Source organism: Miniopterus natalensis, chromosome 16 (genome assembly GCF_054644295.1).
Source record: "Miniopterus natalensis isolate mMinNat1 chromosome 16, mMinNat1.hap1, whole genome shotgun sequence".
Lineage (NCBI taxonomy): Eukaryota > Metazoa > Chordata > Mammalia > Chiroptera > Miniopteridae > Miniopterus > Miniopterus natalensis.
This window is the reverse complement of record NC_142096.1, coordinates 18,322,615-18,340,824: the sequence shown is the minus strand read 5'-3', so window position 1 is coordinate 18,340,824 and position 18,210 is coordinate 18,322,615. Positions and strand designations below refer to the sequence as shown.

General features: G+C 37.1%; 1 protein-coding gene across 1 annotated transcript in view; it reads right to left on the bottom strand.

The window, feature by feature from the left end:
- Positions 1–2,527: 2,527 nt before the first annotated feature.
- TGS1 (trimethylguanosine synthase 1) overlaps positions 2,528–18,210 on the bottom strand; it is a 34,153-nt gene continuing 18,470 nt past the window's right edge. Inside the window, exons 12-14 of the mRNA XM_016207738.2 lie at positions 15,592–15,808; positions 14,137–14,215; positions 2,528–6,639 (exon numbers count right to left, since the gene is read on the bottom strand). Coding sequence (XP_016063224.2) covers positions 6,517–6,639; positions 14,137–14,215; positions 15,592–15,808 — 419 coding nt within the window. The 3' untranslated portion in view covers positions 2,528–6,516. The remainder of the gene's footprint in view (positions 6,640–14,136; positions 14,216–15,591; positions 15,809–18,210) is intronic.

Genomic DNA, 18,210 nt, shown 5'->3' with positions numbered 1-18,210 from the left:
AGATAGTGGTCCAGTTTCATTCTTTTGTATGTAGCTGTTCAGTTTTATCACCACCACTTCTTAAACTACCCTCTCCCATTATATATTGTTGACTTCTGTCATAAATTAATTGACCATATGTTTTATTTCTGAGCTCGTTTTGTTCCCCTTTTCTGTGTCTGTTTTTGTGCCAATATCATGTTTTGATTACCATGGCCTTGTAACAGTTTAAAATCAGGAAGAGTGGTGCCTTCAACTAATTATCTTTCTCAAGATTGCTTTGTCTGTTTGGGATCCTTTGTGGTTCCATACAGATTTTAGAATTGTTTGCTCTATTTCTCTGAAGAATGCCATTGGAATTTCAATAGGAATTGCATTGAATCTGTATATTGCTTTGTGTAGTATGTACACTTTATTAGTTCTTCGAATCCATGAGCATGGAAAATCTTTCCATGTGTCTTCAGTTTCTGTTGTCAATGTCTTCTAGTTTTCAATGTACAGGGTCTTTCACCTCTTTGGTTAAATTTAGTGCCAGGTATTTTATTCTTTTCGATGCAGTTGTAAATGGGGTTATTATCTTGATTTTTCTTTCTGATAGTTTATTAGTGTATAGAAATGCACCTGATTTTTGTGTATTGATTTTGAATCCGGCAACTTTACTGAATTAGTTTATTAGTTCTAACAGTATTTTGGTGAAGCCTTTAGGATTTTCTATATATAATATTATAACACCTGCAGATAGAGGTAGTTTCACTTCTTCTTTTCTGATTTGAATTCCTTTTATTTCTTCTTTTTGCCTAATTGCTCTGGCTAGGACTTCCAGCACTCTGCTGAATAAAAAACGGTGAGAGTGGGCATCCTTATCTTGTTCCTGATCATAGAGGAAAAGATTTCAGCTTTTCACTAGTTGAGTATGATGTTAGCTGTGGGCTTGTCATATATGGCCCTTATCATGTTGAGACACATTCTTCCTATATCTATTCTTTTTAAAAAAAATATGTTTTTACTGATTTCAGAGAGAGGGAGAGAAATAGAAACATCAATGAGGAGAATCATTGATTAGCTGCCTCCTGCACACCCTCTACTGGGGATCTACCCTGCAACTGGGGCATGTGCCCTGACTGGGAATCGAACCGTGACCTCCAGGTTCACGGGTCGATGCTCAACCACTGAGCAACACCAGTGGGGCTCCAGTTCGTTTTTATCATGAAAACCTCCTTTGATCTCTCATTTTTTCTTAATAATAATAATAACCAATACTAGCTAGACCTTAGCACATGCCAGACACACAGAACACTTTACAAACTTTAACTCACTTAATTCTCATGATCACCTTATGAAATAGGTGTTATTAGTATGCTCTTCAGATGGAGAAACTGAGGGACAGCGATGGAGGCTCTATTTCTAGACTCATCTCTATCCTGGTAGGTCTAAGGCACAGAGGGTCCCCAGTTTGTTAAGTCTCATTTGGGCAGAAGAACACAGTAATTCTGGACACAGAATTGGGTTCCAATCTCAGCTACACTAACTGGCTCTTTGAACTTGGAAAAATTACTTAAGTCTTCCAGTACTTCAGTTTCTTGATCTGGAAAAATGAGCAAAATACCATCTACCTTATGGAGCTCTTATATATGTTACAGAGCACACAGAGCAGTCCCTCCCCATCGTGAGCACTGCATCATTTTGTTTTACCACAGTTGAAGTCAACCCATTGAGCTGTTCCCCACCTCTGATGACGACTTATGCTGATGTCATCCATTTTTTCTAGTCAGATTAGGATGTGCAAATTGCCAGTTATGAAAACAGTCTTGGGGATATATAGTACAGCATGGGGAATATATAATATTGTGATAACTATGCATGGTATCAGATAGGTACTAGACTTATCTGGATAATCACTTCATAATGATATAAATGTCTAATCATTATGTTGTACATCTGAAACTAATCTAATATTGTATTTCAACTGTAACTGAGAAATAAAAATTTAAAAAAATAAATTAGCCCGGCTGGGCGTGGCTCAGTGGTTGAGCATCGACCTAGGATCCAGGCGATCGGGGTTCAATTCCCGGTCAGAGCACATGCCAGGGTTGCGGGCTCGATCAATGACTCTCTTTCATCATTGATGTTTCTATCTCTCTCTCTCTCCCTCTCCTTTCCTCTCTCTGAAATCAATAAAGATATATTAAAAAAAAATTAAAAATGCTATAATCAAAATGGTTTGCTTAAAAAGGTATCAGGCCTGATTTTCTTGGAGTTCTACCAAGGGTTCAATGAACAGGTAACACTAAAGTTATTGAGGACACAGGAAAAAAATGAAAGACTTTCCAAAGTAGTCTGTCAGAACAGTCTAACTCTGACACCAATACCAGGCAAGGTGCACAAAAAACAGACAAACAAAACAAAGTCAACTTATCAAGTGAAATATAGTAGTGAACTAAAATGACACATTACGGTAAAGTAGGATTTAATGGTAAAATGCAGATATGGTTGAATAATTTGAAATTTTAAAAGCAATTTAGTACTTTGTTAAATAAGAACAAAAGAATTCTAGGAAAGAAAAGCAATACCTTAATTTTAATGCAAGCTACATTAACACTTAATAGAAATGCTTCTAACCTTTCATTGCAAAATAAAAAGCAAGGAACAAGTGCCTTTATCATAACATTCGTGGTGGTCCGAACCAATGCAATAACGAAAGAATAGGAATTGAGAGGCAGACATATTGTCAAAGAGAACAACTCATATATGAATGTCACGACTGCCTACTTAGAATCAAAGTGAATCAACTGAAAAACTATTAGAAGAAACATTAAAAAGAGTTCAGTAAGGTGACTGTATATAAGAAATTAAAAACATTATTACATACAAACAAAACATGTTATAAAATGTAATAACAAAAGGATCACATTCAAAATCAAACAAAAAAATATGAAATACCAAGAAATAAACTTGGCCAAAAATATGAAAGATTTATTTGGTAGTCCCTTCTTATCTGCAGGTGGGACAGAGGATGGCCCAAAATTTCATCATGCTATTCAGAACGGCAAGCAACTAAAACTTATTATTTCTGAAAATTTCCATTTAATATTTTCCAACTACTGAAACCACGCATAAAGGAGGACTACTGTACAACTAAAATGATGAAGAGCTTGACTGAAAGACATAAAAGATCAGATTAATGAAGGGCCATATCAAGTCTTTGGGTAGAAAGAGTCAGTGTGTGAAGATACCACTCTTTCTTAACTAAAACTTTCAAATCCCAAAGAATTTTAAAAATAGAACTTAATAAATTAAAGCTCATCTAAAAAAGTAAACATGTTCAGGAAGTGCCAAGAAAAATTTGAGACTAATGATGGTGGAATTCACAACTATCCACATTATGGACAAATGATTGATGGAACAAAAAATTCCAGTAACAGAATTACACACACACTAAATTTCAAATTAATAGAGGTTAGTTTATTTAATAGAAAACGATGTAGCAATTAGCTATTCATTTGGTAAAAAAAATTAGAGGACTAACACATGGATCTGGGTAATAAATACATGAAAAATTGCTCATACCTCACTAGGAATCAGAACATGCAAATTAAAATAACTATTGCTAATCCAATTGGTAACAATAAGAAGTGAAAATATGCAATGTTTTTGAGGATGTGAGGAAAATTGGCCCATTTCATGCATACTTGGTGAGAATACCTGTTTTTGGAGGGCAACTATGTTGACATACCGAAAAAACAAACAAACAAAAAAAACATGACCTTTGATTTAAAAATTTCACTGCTAGGAGCCCATCTTACTTAGAAATATAAACGGCAGTACTATGCAATTGCTGTATCTGGGAACAATTTGAATGTTTATAGTTGGGTAATGGTTAAAAATTCTCATAGACTTGTATTATGTGATTGATAAATATGATAGTTCAGATGTGTATGTACTAATGTGGAAAAATTTGTAGGAGACTAAATTAAAAAATAACATAATCCCATCCCATCCCACTGTGTGCCCACAAGCGTTTATTGCATAGGGAAGTGTCCTAGAGGATACATACCAGACTGTTAACTGTGGCTGCCTCTGGGAAAGGGAACGGAAATGTGGGAAAGAGGGCGGAGAGCAAGGGCTCATGGCAGGGTGTTCACCTTGGACTTAAATTGTTAAAATACACAATCACTTTATAAAAATGGCTTTAAAAAGTTTAACAACAACAGAAAAGTTGGACTAGTACAAGGACTGCTAGCTTCTTCACTTGTTTTATCCTAAGCAGCTCCAGGGGCTTTACTTTTTCACCCATTTTGCATATGACTTCTCAGTAAGATTTTATTTAAACACAGGGTTGCATAATAAAGCTTTTTTCTTTTTGGAACACTAATAACCTGTAAACAGGTCTATAAATCAGTTATATCTGTGTGTGATTAGTGGGCAGGAATGTTTAAATCTTGGCCAGGCTTCCTGTTCTACTCATATAAGTCATGTATGTATGTTCAGGAAGACAAATTAATTTTATTATGAACAATATACAAGTAAGAAAATGTATTGTGGAAAAAGTGTATGAATAAAAGGTTAAGTGACAAAAACTAAAAAAATAACTGATTTTGGAAATCTGCTCTTACCCCTCCACTTTCCATCCCAAGTGGCTAAGTCAAGTCAGTCACATTCTAGTTCTAGGGGCCACAGAGAGAACTGTTTATGACCAACGCTGCCATAATGTAAAAACCGGTGACAAGTTTATGATATATACATTAATGCTCATGATGGAAAAGTATAAAAACTGAGAACACTGACAGGTTTTGATGTTGCAAACAAAAAATTAACTTAATCTTTAATTACCAGTGCAATTGCTACTGTGCTGCAGGCAATCAGGCCTACACCATAAAATTTCGACACTAAAATTACCATTGCTTCTCTAGTCTCCAGAAAGGTGTTTTTGACTTAATAGTTACTTTTTCCAGTACTCGCTGCAAATTCCTCAATTTATTCCAATTCTTCCAGCTCTCCCTAGCCCAAACCATGTTTTATTTAACATTTAACATGCTCACATTATTAAAAGACAAAGGTCTCCGATCCCCAATAGCCAGAAAGTCGTGTCTGTCTCTTTACCTACTTATAAAAATGACCAAACACAATTTTTACACGAATAACAAAGCAACACACATTCTTCCTCCTTTCATTGCATTTAATAGAAAAAATATAAACCAGATTACAAAATATACTTCACTTTTTTTTGTAATGGAAAATTTAAAAGCACTGAGATTATAAAATAAAAGCAAATTCTAAGTGGAGCAAAGACATGAAAAGAAGCAAGTTTTACAAAAAAGTTTGGATAAATGTACTTATATTTTGGGAGTGGAAAAGATCTTTCCAAAGGGCATGAATCCAGATGCAGCAAAGAAAAGAGGCTGGTAAAATGAAAAACTATGTATGGCAAAAAATAAACAATAAAAAAATCACCAAACAAAAGAAGGGGTTTTTAATTTACCAAGAATCATACATATGACTAAGAAGAACAATCCAAAAGAAAAACCGATAAAAGATAGGAGCTGTCAGTTTAAAAGGGGAAAACTATTTTAAAAAGGCACATGTATAAAAATATTGTCAAATCTCATTCATAATTAAGGAAACACAAACAGCAAGATACTACTTTTCTCACAGAGACGATGGCAAAAATTAAAGTGCTTGATGATGTCCAGAGCGGGGGAGGTGGAAGGAAACGTGCACTCTAATCATAGCTCAGAATCGTTGATAACTGCGAAAAAACCACAACAGTCCAAGTGTCCACCAGTCAGAAGCTGGTTAAATTAAGGCATACAGGGGAGATGAAATACAAGAGGGGCGCTAAAAAGAATGAGGTAGATCTGTACCTCTGTACTGACATGAAAGGTCTCCAGGATACACTAGCGAAAAACACAGTAGGTAAAGGGGGACATGGAACAGGGCATCAACGAGGGGAACGAGTCTCCTGCAATTCCCTTTCATACTCCAAAGGCATTTAGAGGACCGCTACCTTTAGACAGATGAGTGAAGGTAGGGGCTGGGGGTGGGAGACTCACTTTTCATTCGGTACCATTCGGTACTGTTTAGGTTTCTATCCTTACAAGTATAACATTATTTACTTCAATGAGTTAAATGAGTGGATAGACTATAACTCATTCATTCTTTTTTTTATATCTCCTCTGTATTAAAAATAACACAATAATTGTTTTTTACACACACACACACAGATGTTAAACAAAAACATATAAAATTTAAAAAAATACACACATAGGCACATATATACACAAACATGCTGACATTAAGCAAATGAGAAAATCTACCTTTTCCATATCACTCTCTTAATGTGTAATATACATAGTTAATATTACTCAAAAATCTCTAACCACGTCATTTATACTCATTAATCTTCTCTAAGTTTCCACTTTATATGGTGATATAAGACTATGGGTCAACAGATCAGTTAATACAGAAAGAAATGTCAAGTGTCTCATCTAAATAATGTTCTGACCACCACATGATTGTCCTGTCCTTGCACCATCTCAGTTATGATTCAGAGACTGGTCTTCGAATCAGGTTCCCAAAATAAGCAGTGATTGTCTTCAATTTATTATTAAGAAAGTTTTGTTCTATTTCCACTTGTCCTCCAGGCCCAGCTAAGGATGCCACCTAAAAAAAAGGAACAGAAGAAAGTCACATATACACAAGCATGATTTCAAAATAAATCTTTCATTCACATGTTTCATCAAATAGTAAGACAACTTGGCTTTGTATTCAAGTCCTTCAAATAAAGGCATCTCAAATGTTAGCTCTTACTTTCCAGGTATTAATGCACTATTTGTTGGCAGAAATACTTACTGTATCAGATCTGAAATATCAGCTGTGATTAGAAACCTAACATCAAACAGGCAAGTGCCTTACCCACAATTCCTTTTTGCCCTCAGGTTACTTTCACTATATCCAAATAATAACTATACGAAAATAAGTCAGGTAAAAATATTTCTAATGAACAGATCTCTGCGAGATAAAATAATAAACTATTTTTTATCAGTAGAAAACCAAGCAACACTCAAACATATAGACATTTATTAAAATTAGTTCCATTTCTAGTTGGTTTGGCTCAGTGGTTAGAGTGTCAGCCTGTGGACTAAAGGGTCCCGGGTTTGATTCAGGCCAAGGGCATGTACCTTGGTTGCAGGCTCGATCCCCAGCCCCAGTGGTCAGGGCACGTGCAGGAGGCAACCAATCGATGTGTCTCTCTCATATCAATGTTTCTCTCTCTCTTTTCCCCTTCCACTCTCCCTGAAACGCAATGGAAAAATATCCTTGCGCAAGAATTGGGGGAAGAAAAAAAAAAATTTAAATAAATAAAATTGGTTCCATTTCTCTGCACATGGTAAACAGAAATGAGATTTCTATGCTTAAGTGCATAAATCTTAATTTTTCTGATGACAGCTTTTCATATAATTTGAATGATACCTCAAGCTCCTACAAATCTGAGTTCCTGTTTCCTTTTTCAAATATTTACTTGCTGATTACAGCAAATATGATTTTAATAAGCTAACATGTCAACAGGGGCACACTGGTGAAAGGTCAAAAAAATTCTTCTGGGCATCAAAAGCTCTCCTGCATCACTCTTAGGAGAAGGCTGCCAGTAACCAGGTTCACTAAGTCTCGTTTCTTCCCTGTTTTCAGAACCAGATACTGGAAACATGAGGAATGTTCTTAAATTCAACAAGCTACATAAAGCACAACAGACCAGCGAGTTGGGAAGCCCTGGGCTAACAGCAAAGGTTTTTTATGTAGCACTATATGTGGCACCCTTCTATTTTTCATCTATATCGTGTACTGAAAATGTTCTCTGGGCAGTGTAAAAGGAAATATAAACTTGTGATCAGAAGCACTTGGCCTTCCCACTACTTACAAGGCCCATTTCACAGCCCTGTGGAGGACAATACATGTGGTACAAGAATGAACACTGTTCTGATTGCTCAGCAGCAAACTTTCCATGGGAGAAGCTGGCTAATAAACTGAATTTAGTTGTACTTAAAATGTTTCCCCAAATAATATTAGACCTACTAGTCTCCATATTTATAGTTTTCATTATTCAAATGTTCCCTTATATGGGAAGTTTAAGAAGTGTTTCCTATAAACAAGCCCTCCGCTCCTCCCGGCTTCCTTAATAAACTATTAGAAGTGTCATGACTGCTACAATTAGGAACCTTCCCTCCCTAGACACTATGTATTGGCTCTAGTGGGGGCCTCGAGAACTCTACCAATTAGAAGGATAAGATCTCTTGATTAAATTTAACCTCAATTTCTGTAAAGATACAACTTGATCACAGGTAAGTTTTATCTATGAAACTAGGCCAATTTGTAAATATTTTCCCACTTTATCAGAAAATAAAATACGTGGGGTTCGGCCTAACTGTTATGATGATGCCTATCTGGGGTTAGTCATGGCAGGGCCTCCTAGTTGATTTTTCAACACAATTCTTAGGGATGATGTTCAGTGTTGCCCTGCTCTCTGTACTGGTACATATACATTATTTAAAAAGGCAATTTAGATTAATCTGACCTGAAAAATCCAAATGTTATCATTTCCTGGGACTAGACATTTTAGTTATGAAATCAAACAAGGACCAGGACCCACATCTCTTGCCATTCCTGTGTGTGCCTATGACGGGCTCCTCCTGTTAAAAATTTCACCCACAGGGATTGCTGACACCATTGCTGTGCAGCTTCCTTGGGGAGACGAAAACATTCTACTCTGTTCAGAGACCTCTATACATAGTATATATGTTTATTATTTAAAAGAGAAGGTTTCACAGTCGGAAAGCATGATAGATCCAAAGCTAGCATTGGCTGCAATTTTACGGATGTCGAAGGAAAGAAATGAAGCAAAACATATTAAGATATAGGCACTGCCCTGACTGGTTGGCTCAGCTGGCTGGAACATGGTCCCATACACCAAAAGGTGGTGGGTTTGATTCCCGGTCAGGGTGTGCATGGAAGGCAACTGATTGATGTTTCTCTCTTATATCAATGTCCCCCCCAAATCAATAAAAACATATCCTTGTGTGAGGAGTTAAAAAAAAAAAAAAAAAAGATACAGGCATCAAGTAGATAAAATACATTTACCCTGGGCTCTGTGAATTGAATTTAACCAGTTCCCAAGTTTCTATAGTGATTTCAGGGAGATACAACTTCTGTCCAAAGAGCCTATCACACAAAGATTTCTAAATCATTCAATTCTGGAGTTTGATCATGAAAGTTTAGATAACAAGAGATACATGTCCTGGAATAACCCTCAAACAGAAAAAGGGAGTAAGAGATAAAGGTGATAAGGGACCTAGAAAAACATTTTACTAGATACAGAAAACAGATTCATCTCCTACACAGAAAGGTTGAGAGAGAAGGGGATTTATATCATCCAGACTCAGTGTAACCTCCCTAAATAGAAATATTATCCAGAGTACAAACCTCCCTGGATGGGAAATTAATGTTCTTCATAGACATTTCTATGGAGAAAATGCAGCCTGAATTTTAAATGGCACACTCATAAGCTTTGGGAACCCGACCAGCTTTAAGTTTAGATTGTTGCAAAATTCTAAATATTCCTTAACAAAAAGTTTACTTTTCTGTAACTGCTCTCTCTCAATCTTGTAGTAATATCTCTTCTCTTATTTAAAAAACACTACATATAAATTTTATTCATTTTAAAAAGAAAAGTTGATTTCCCACTGTAATTTGATCCAAATTTAATACCAAATAATATAATGTGCTTGAACTCTCAATTTCCTTTTTTACTTTTATTATTCTCTAGTGTCATTACTCCCTCTAGAGGTAGGAAATGTGAATGAACTACCAACTGTAATTCTGGCAGGTTTCTGAAGTAAATCAAGAACAAGAGTTAAAGAAAAAAGTTAACTTTCTCCTTGGGCTAGTGTTAATTTAGAAAAAAATTTACTCACTGTAACTTTTACAAGAAACAGTAAATTTGCTATTGTCATTCAAGTAACCCAAACAGCCTATCTATTATTTAATATAAAGCTCATATAGCCTCTTGTGAGACTAGTTATGGAGCATAATATTTACATGAGAAAAATAAGAATTATGGACTCAATGGGTTCAACCTTATCTGGGAATTTAGAATGCCGTTCTGAGTCACAGATATGAGTAGCAGATATTACTAGGTTTCATATCAAATTTCTTATAAGAGTGCATGAAGCAAGGAACAGTGCTTTCCCTTGTAATTGGTACAGCATACAGTACTTGAGAGGCCTAATGTCTAGCTACAATGGCTCATAAACAGATGACAGGCAGCAAGATCTAATTTCATGTTCTAACTCACAGAGTAAGAGTTCAGGCTTGTTAACTTTTATTTACTCTTCTTTTAACCCAGAGAATCTCAACTCTGGGAGCACATTACAGTCACTTGGGGAGTTTTAAAGAATGTATGCTTGGGCCTCATCCCAGAAAACAAATTAGAGAGAATCTTTCTCAGTAGACCAGGGTAACAGTAGTTTTAAAAAGCTACTTAGCTAAAACTATAAAACTCTTAGAAGAAAACATAGCGAGAAATGACAAGGAATTGACAATGATTTCTTGGATATGATATCAAAAGCTCTGGCAATACACAGATAGTACAGATTAGCTGAACTTCCTTAAAATCAGAAATTTTGGTGAGGCCAAGAACACTATCAAGAGGATAAACAGGCAGCCCATGGACTAGGGGAAGATACTGGAAAGCAGTATCTGATAAGGGCCTGATACCCAGAATACATGCCCACGAGAGGGTCAACATCGCTAGTCACGAGGGAAATGCAAATCAAAACCACAGCGGGGTATCACTTCACAGGCATTAGGACAGCAATTATCAAACCACACCACGAGAAAATAACAAGTACTAGCAAAAACGTGGAGAAACTGGACCCCTTATGAATCGCTGGTGGGAATGTGAAATTGTTCAGCTGCTGTGGAGAACAGTATAGTGATTCCTCAAAAAACTAAACATAGAATTACCTTACGATCTAGCAATTCCACTTCTGAGTATACACCCAAGAGAACTGAAAGCAGAGACCAGAATAGGCTTTGTATACCCATGTTCACAGTAGCATTATTAGCAACAGCAAAAAGGTGGAAACAACCCCAAATGCCCACTGATGGACAAATGTATAAACAAAACGTGGTATCTACAGACAATGAAATATTATTCAGCCTTAAAAAGGAAGGACATTCTGATACCTGTTATAAAAAGGATGAGCCTTTAGGAGATTATGTTAAGAGAAATAAACTAGACACAAAAGGACAGACATTGTAGATTCCACCTGTATGAGGTACTTAGAAGAGGCAAAATTTTATAGAAACAGAGAGCAGAATGGTGGTTGCTAGAGGCAGGTGGGTGGGGGTAATGGGGAGTAAGTGTTTAATGGTGACAGTTTCAGTTTGGGAAGATGAGACAAAGTTTTGAGATGGTGGTGACAGTTGCACAAATAATGTGAATGTTTTTAATGACACTGAACTGTACGCTTAAAAAGGACTTATGGTAAATTTTATGTACATTTTACCGTTACTTAAAAAAGCCCCACTCAGGTAATTCTAATTTGCAGCCAGAGCTGAGAAGCAGTGTTCCAAAGACTAAGTAGATAAGCCAAGGACGGGAAATTATAACAAACACAAAAATATGCCCAGTACAAGCAAGTTTATCTGGTTTCTGACAGGAAGAAGAGCAAAATCTATATTCTGGGATGTATGTTTACAAATTAAATTCTATCACTTCAGAAATATTAAAGCTGAATATTCTTTCCTTTAGAGAAAACATGTCATTTTTTCATGTTGGTCATCTTCAAAATCTTAGTAACATTTACATTCTTTCTACAATTTTATAATAGGATCTTCTAAGTTATAGACACATGATTTACTGAGGATTTATGAGAGGTGCTGTGATAAATGCTTTACCCACTTAGTGCATTTATTCCTCAGAACTACCACCAGAAAGCTAGTTAAGTGCAGGGCTGAGATTAACTCCATTCTGCCTTTTATTTAGCCCATTACCTGAACATCACCCACATACTTCCACTTCTACGTCATCAATATTCCTTCCACCTTATGCTCAGCTCCTAAAAGCTGACCTTGAACTTTCAAGTCCAGTTTACATGCTATATTACCCAGGGCCTTTCCTGAAACCATCCACAGAAAGCCAGCGCATTTGATCTCTACCTTTCTTAAGAAAAGTCTGCATTATTATTACTACTTATGCATCTATCTTATAATCCCTAGGAAGATGCTGAACTAGCATGATTGCTGACTCCTGTAAGGTATCTCTGGAGACACTACAAGGAAACCACCAAACAAAAATTTCCGGAGACCTGGGATGGTCTGAATGTGTGTATATTTAGAGGCTTGAGGGTCGTGCCTCTGGGAGACAGAACAGGAAGAAGGAAAACAAGAAACCTGAACTTCTGCTTTTGCTCCTGCCTCCCCATGACCCTCGCCTTGTCTGAACAACGTGCGATGCCTCACTTGCAGAGACTGAACTCTGGTCTGCGTTCGGGAGTAGTTAGGGCAACATAAAAAGGCGTTCTGCTGTGAGCAGCTCGGAGAAACAGGTGGGAACTAACCCTGGCGGCTGCTCTCTCCCTCCTCCATCCCTAGATCCCTAGAGTGGATGAATTATGCTAAGATGAAAGAGTACAGTCTTTAAACGCTGCTTTTGCCCAGCCGCTCCACAAAGGTGGGGGGAGGGGAGCCATGTTTTGTGACGCGTGACCAGTCTGTGGTGCCTGGGTCAGCAACCCCAGAGCTTACCCACCTTCCTCCCTTTAAGTTATCAGTGAGGCTGACACAGCCTACACATTACAATGGGACCAGAGGCTTTACACACGATTAGATCAATTTCTGGGGTGGGGGCTGCCAGCATAGTCACAGTTTCTTACAAGTGTCCCCAGTGATTCTGAAGTGCAGCCAGCTTGGCACTCCCTGGATTCTGGCCTGCCCTTTACCCTTTTCATTGCTTGAGAATTGCTAGTACCCGGGAGGCCTTCTGAGGATCACAGGCACTTCATGGAAGGAAAACAAACGGGATTATAAATTTTATCAAACTGCATGCCCAGAGGATAAGACAGGCTGAGAATTTAAACTTCTTATAATATTAGAATGCAAATGAAAGCAAGAAGTACAGAAATAATAAAGAATATGATTGAACTAAAAACCAAAACAGAGGGGTAGGTAACACTCTGGATATACCTGAGGAACGAACCAGCTGAAAGAGCAGATTGGGGCCACCTCTCAGAAAGAAAAGGAGACAGAATGCCAGAAAACGCAGTTGAGGAAGACGAACACCCACATATCAGACGTCCCAGAGAAAGGAAAAAAGACGGTAAGGAGAACACAGTTGAACAAATAATGGAGACGATTTCTGGAGAAGAAAAAGCTCAGAGCGACAGGGTCACTTCTCAGAGAGTCAAACAGGAGAGAAAGGAAAAACCCACACCGGGAACGTTGTAGTAAAATTCAGAATACAAAAGACAAAAGATTTAACAGATGTATAGCACAAGGCAATATGTAGTAAGTGTTTATTAAAAATTCAACACACACATGAAATAAGGATACCATCACATCTTTATGAGGCACTCTTTATACTAGATCCTATTCTACTAGGGAAAAAAAAACATGATTAAAATAAGTGTTTACGGTAAGAACCTAATAAGGACATTTTAATATTAGTTAAGTGGACCATACCCCGAGACTATTGCCGAAATTGATACTGGTCAAATTAAGATTTTATCTGTCTATATTTCTACTTAGGTGACTATTTTCAGGAATACCTGAAGCTTCTATTCTCAACGTAGGTTTCAGTAGAGACAGATCCTGCTAACTTAGGTGCGTGCATACAAACACAACACATTTAATCATTCTTTCAGGACATACAATTAAAAGCCAGCATGCTGTTTACGTTTCTGTATGCCAGGAAAGGTAGAGATGAAGAGAATGAAATAGGTATGGATTTAACTGGCAAACACTTCTAGTTTTCTAGTAATAGTAAAAAAGCCAAGGACATCTCATAAATGCGTTCTCAATTAAAGCAATACCCTGTATCTTTTTTTACCCATTCTTTTAACAGTTATGCCAAAGGCTCATGGGAGTTTTTCAGTAATGGCTTACCTGGTCAACATCAGCATTTCTTGGAAGAAAATAAACAATATTATTAGTGATCTTCTGAGAAAGTCTGAAAATTTCAAAGGTGGACAACAGTTAAGGAAAAGTGACAAAAACAGCAGTTAATTTCTGATCAGAGATTAAGTTCTTTACTTATATCATAACCCAAATGTATTTTTAATATGTAATAACAAAGCACACATTTAAATCCTGTAATGGAACCTAAGAGAATTAAGTAGCTGCTTTTGTAATTCAGCAACACATTGTCCCTGATAGGTGAGAGGTTAAACCCATTTTTTTTAAATTGACTTCAGACAGAGGAAGGGGGACAGGGGGGAGGTGCGGAGGGAGGGAGGGAGAGAGAGAGGGAGGGAGGGAGAGAGAAAGAGGGAGAGGGAGAGGGAGAGAGGGACAGAGGGAGAGAGGGAGAGAGAGAGAGAGAGGGAGAGAGAGAGAAACATTCATAAGTTGCCTTATGCATTTGTTCCCTCCGGGGATCGAAACGGCAACTTGGGCATGTGACCAGGAACTGAACCCACCACCTTGATATACAGGATGATGCTCCAACAAACTGAGCCATATGGTCAGGGCCCTTTTTTTTTTTTAAACCCTCACCCTAGGATATGTTTTTTAATTGATTTTAGAGAAAGGGGTGGTAGTGACATTGATCAGTTGCCTCCTGTACATGCCCTTGCTGGAGATTGTGCCCTGACTGAGAATTGAACCCACAACCTTTTTTTTTTTGGTGTAAGGGACAATGCTCCAACCGAGCCACCAGGCCAGGGCAGAAGTTAAACCTATTTTTCATTAATCCTAGTGGAAGGGAACAAAGTCAGAAAATACATACTCTTTCTCTTCCTGTCATTTCCTAGTTAATGTACAAATGGAACAGGAAAGTACAATACCGCCTCTTTCCAGTAAGAAGTAGTGTACATTCTAAATTTTAATTAGCAATTTAGAAATATGTTTCCTGTTAAAGTCAAAGAGACGATTCCTCTGGGGAGCAGAGATAAAGGGACAAATAATACAAATTCTATTCTTTATGGAATAAGGGCTTGCTTCAGTATCTTGGAAGAGTAACAGGAAAAATTTGTAGCTACGCAGAAAATTAGCAAAAGTGTGAATGGAAGAATAGTTAAGGGATAGTCACCCAGACTTTAGGGTCAGGTCTCTAGGAAATTTTCCAGACAATAATTCCAAACAATTAATGCTCTCCAGCTCTTGATTTGTACTGGTAAAAGTGGAAAGAAACTGAAGGAAATATACCTCACATTTGCTGTAACTTTTGGAGATCTACCACCAGTTAACTTTTACATAGTTGCTTTTTATGTAAAACAAACCAGGACCTATCAAATGCTCTTAGCTTCTCTCCTCTTCACTAATTTCTCTCTCAAATACACACACACCCCTTCTTCTCCACAACCACTGTTTGAGCAAACCCTTAGGACTTTCAAAGGATATCCATCAGGAGACATCATCGTCTGAATGTCAAAGGTCTCTGCAGTAGCGTAGTCTGGCCCTCCCCACGGGGGGCTGAGGAACACAACATCAGCCCTTAACACAGGAGCCAGCTGCAGGAAATCGCCACACATGAACTCTACCTTGTCTGCTACCCCATAAACTTCTGCATTATTGCGAGCAAGATCAATCTTAACAGGATCAATATCAATGGCAATCACTAAAAATGAGCACAGGAAAAATGAATCAAATGACACCAATTAGCAGTTAGTATTGATAGAGTACTTCATCTTCTGATCAGTGTGTTTACTTAATGTACAAGAATCTTTTTTTAAAGACTAGGTGAGATTTGCCCTCATACACCAGAGATAGTTGCCGTTAAGTATCTATTGAGAGCCAAAGAGGCAGTTAGCACTGTGTTCTGTGCAGGGTACAGGTTGAGCAGTAAACACCTGGAAAGGTCCCTGACAGCATGTAAAGCCTATAAATGCTAAGGCTTCAGAAAAGACCAATCTCCTCAAAACAAGGCAACCACCAAAGAAGACAAATTTGACAGCTTCTACAGAAAAGCAAAATAAGACAAATTTTGACAAACCTCTTTAATCAAGTTATGAAGAAAAGTAAAAAAGTCTGATATGTTTAATGAAACATTTTAGGTAGAAAGAACAGACAACCCTATGTTTTCATCAAATGGGCTTTCACTTAATTTACTGCAATTTCATAATTAGCAATGCAAACATAAGTTAAATTTAGCTCACTTACGTCTTGCAGTATGTGCACGTATATGTGCACCAGGGTGTTAGTGGCAATCTAGTTTTATATCTGGAAAGGGTAAGTGGAAGCCTGATGCGGTTGTGAAGGAAAGAGAGCTGTTTTCCAGAACACCGAAGTTTCAAAATTTAACACTTTTGAGAAATAATGCACAAAATAAGTCACTTGAACAATGAACACAAGCACCAATTATATGGTGCAAAATCATGCGTTTACAATGTTAATTTTTTCTGTTCTATACAAACTAACATTCATATTTATAAGAAAAAAGATAAAAATGTCCTTTTCAGCTGCTCAATCTGCTACATTGATAGTACAGAGACAGGTGGAAAGATATGCTGGTAATACCAACAATTCAAGTAGAAAAAAATGAGTTTCAACATCAAATATATTCAATTAATACTCATGTTTTTATGACTTCCCTTGGAGGCAGACTTTGTTTTCAGGTCTAACAGAATGAAAGCACTCAATGTGCTCATGTAACTGAAATGCTCACAAATGCTGGATGATACTCTGTAGAACTGTACTGCCCAATAACGGTAGCCACTAGCCACATGTGGACATTACCTTTAAATTACTAAAAATAAATAACATTAAGAATTTAGATACTCGGTCACAAAGCCACATTTCAAATGCTCAGTAGCTACCTGTGGCCACCATACTGGACAGTGCAGATACAGACCATTTCCGTTGTCACAGAAAGTTCTGTTGGGTAGCCCTGACACAGAACTACTGGAATACAGTGAAAGGGGAAAAAAAACCTCTTTAACAAGAACAAATGCAAAGCTGTTGGATTCTCTAACCATTCAGTGGGTATATGCATAGATAGCAACTATCTGAGTGAAAATAAGTCTAGGGGAAATAAGGGTAAATAGTGAATTCAGGGAAAACAAGAAAATAATAACTACTCCAATAAATATGAAAACAGCTTCCTCTTAGATCATATAAAGTCTAAAGTCAGCAAATGTCATACTCTGGAGCATAGGAGGGATTGAATAAGGGCTATAGTTCATCAGCATTGGTCTTAAAAATCAGTGCTGAGTTTCACTTCATCACTTCCGAGCTTTTATAATATCCTTTTTGGAATCATATGCTTTCCGAGTTAACATCAAAAACTTTATGTAAATTAATGAGACTCAACTGAAATTTACTGAAATGGAAGTTATCTGTAGAATATAAAGACACTGGGGGGGGGGGGGAAGCATATTCAGAGACTGACTTACATGATGTCCCTAAAATGTCATATTATTCTGCACTTTAAAGTAGAAGTCCTTGCTTCATGACTCAGCTATGTCAATTTGGGGAGACTGGTCAATTTTCAAAAGCCTCTTTTTCTTGGGAAAAAGCATACATACGACCTACTTAACACAATTCATGGCAGATATATAGTAGCAGAGGGGTTCTTTTTTGTGATTCCAAAGTCAAGATGATCTAATATTTAAGACTTTTGGTGTCATAGAATGCTAAAGCTGAAGGTTATCACAGAGGTTATCTCATGTTAATATCTCCTTTAAATCAAGGTTAAATGATGTCCAAAGTCTTAACGGTAGTGAATGGCAAAGATGGGATTCCCTGTCTCTTCTTCTTTTCTTCTAAAGAATAGTCTCCCCGTTTTAGTACTTTTATATAATGTTATAATCTTGGCTCTACCAAACTGGGTCTGTGTAATTACTTCATCTCTTTATTTCTGTTTACCTGTGAAATGCAGATAGTAAGATACACTTCACAAGATTACTGATACAATAAATTAATACATATTAAGCCCTTATACGTGTATAATACAAAGTGTGTGCTTAATATATGCTAGCTATTATTTTAAATATCTGGCATTAAATGATTAATTTATATATT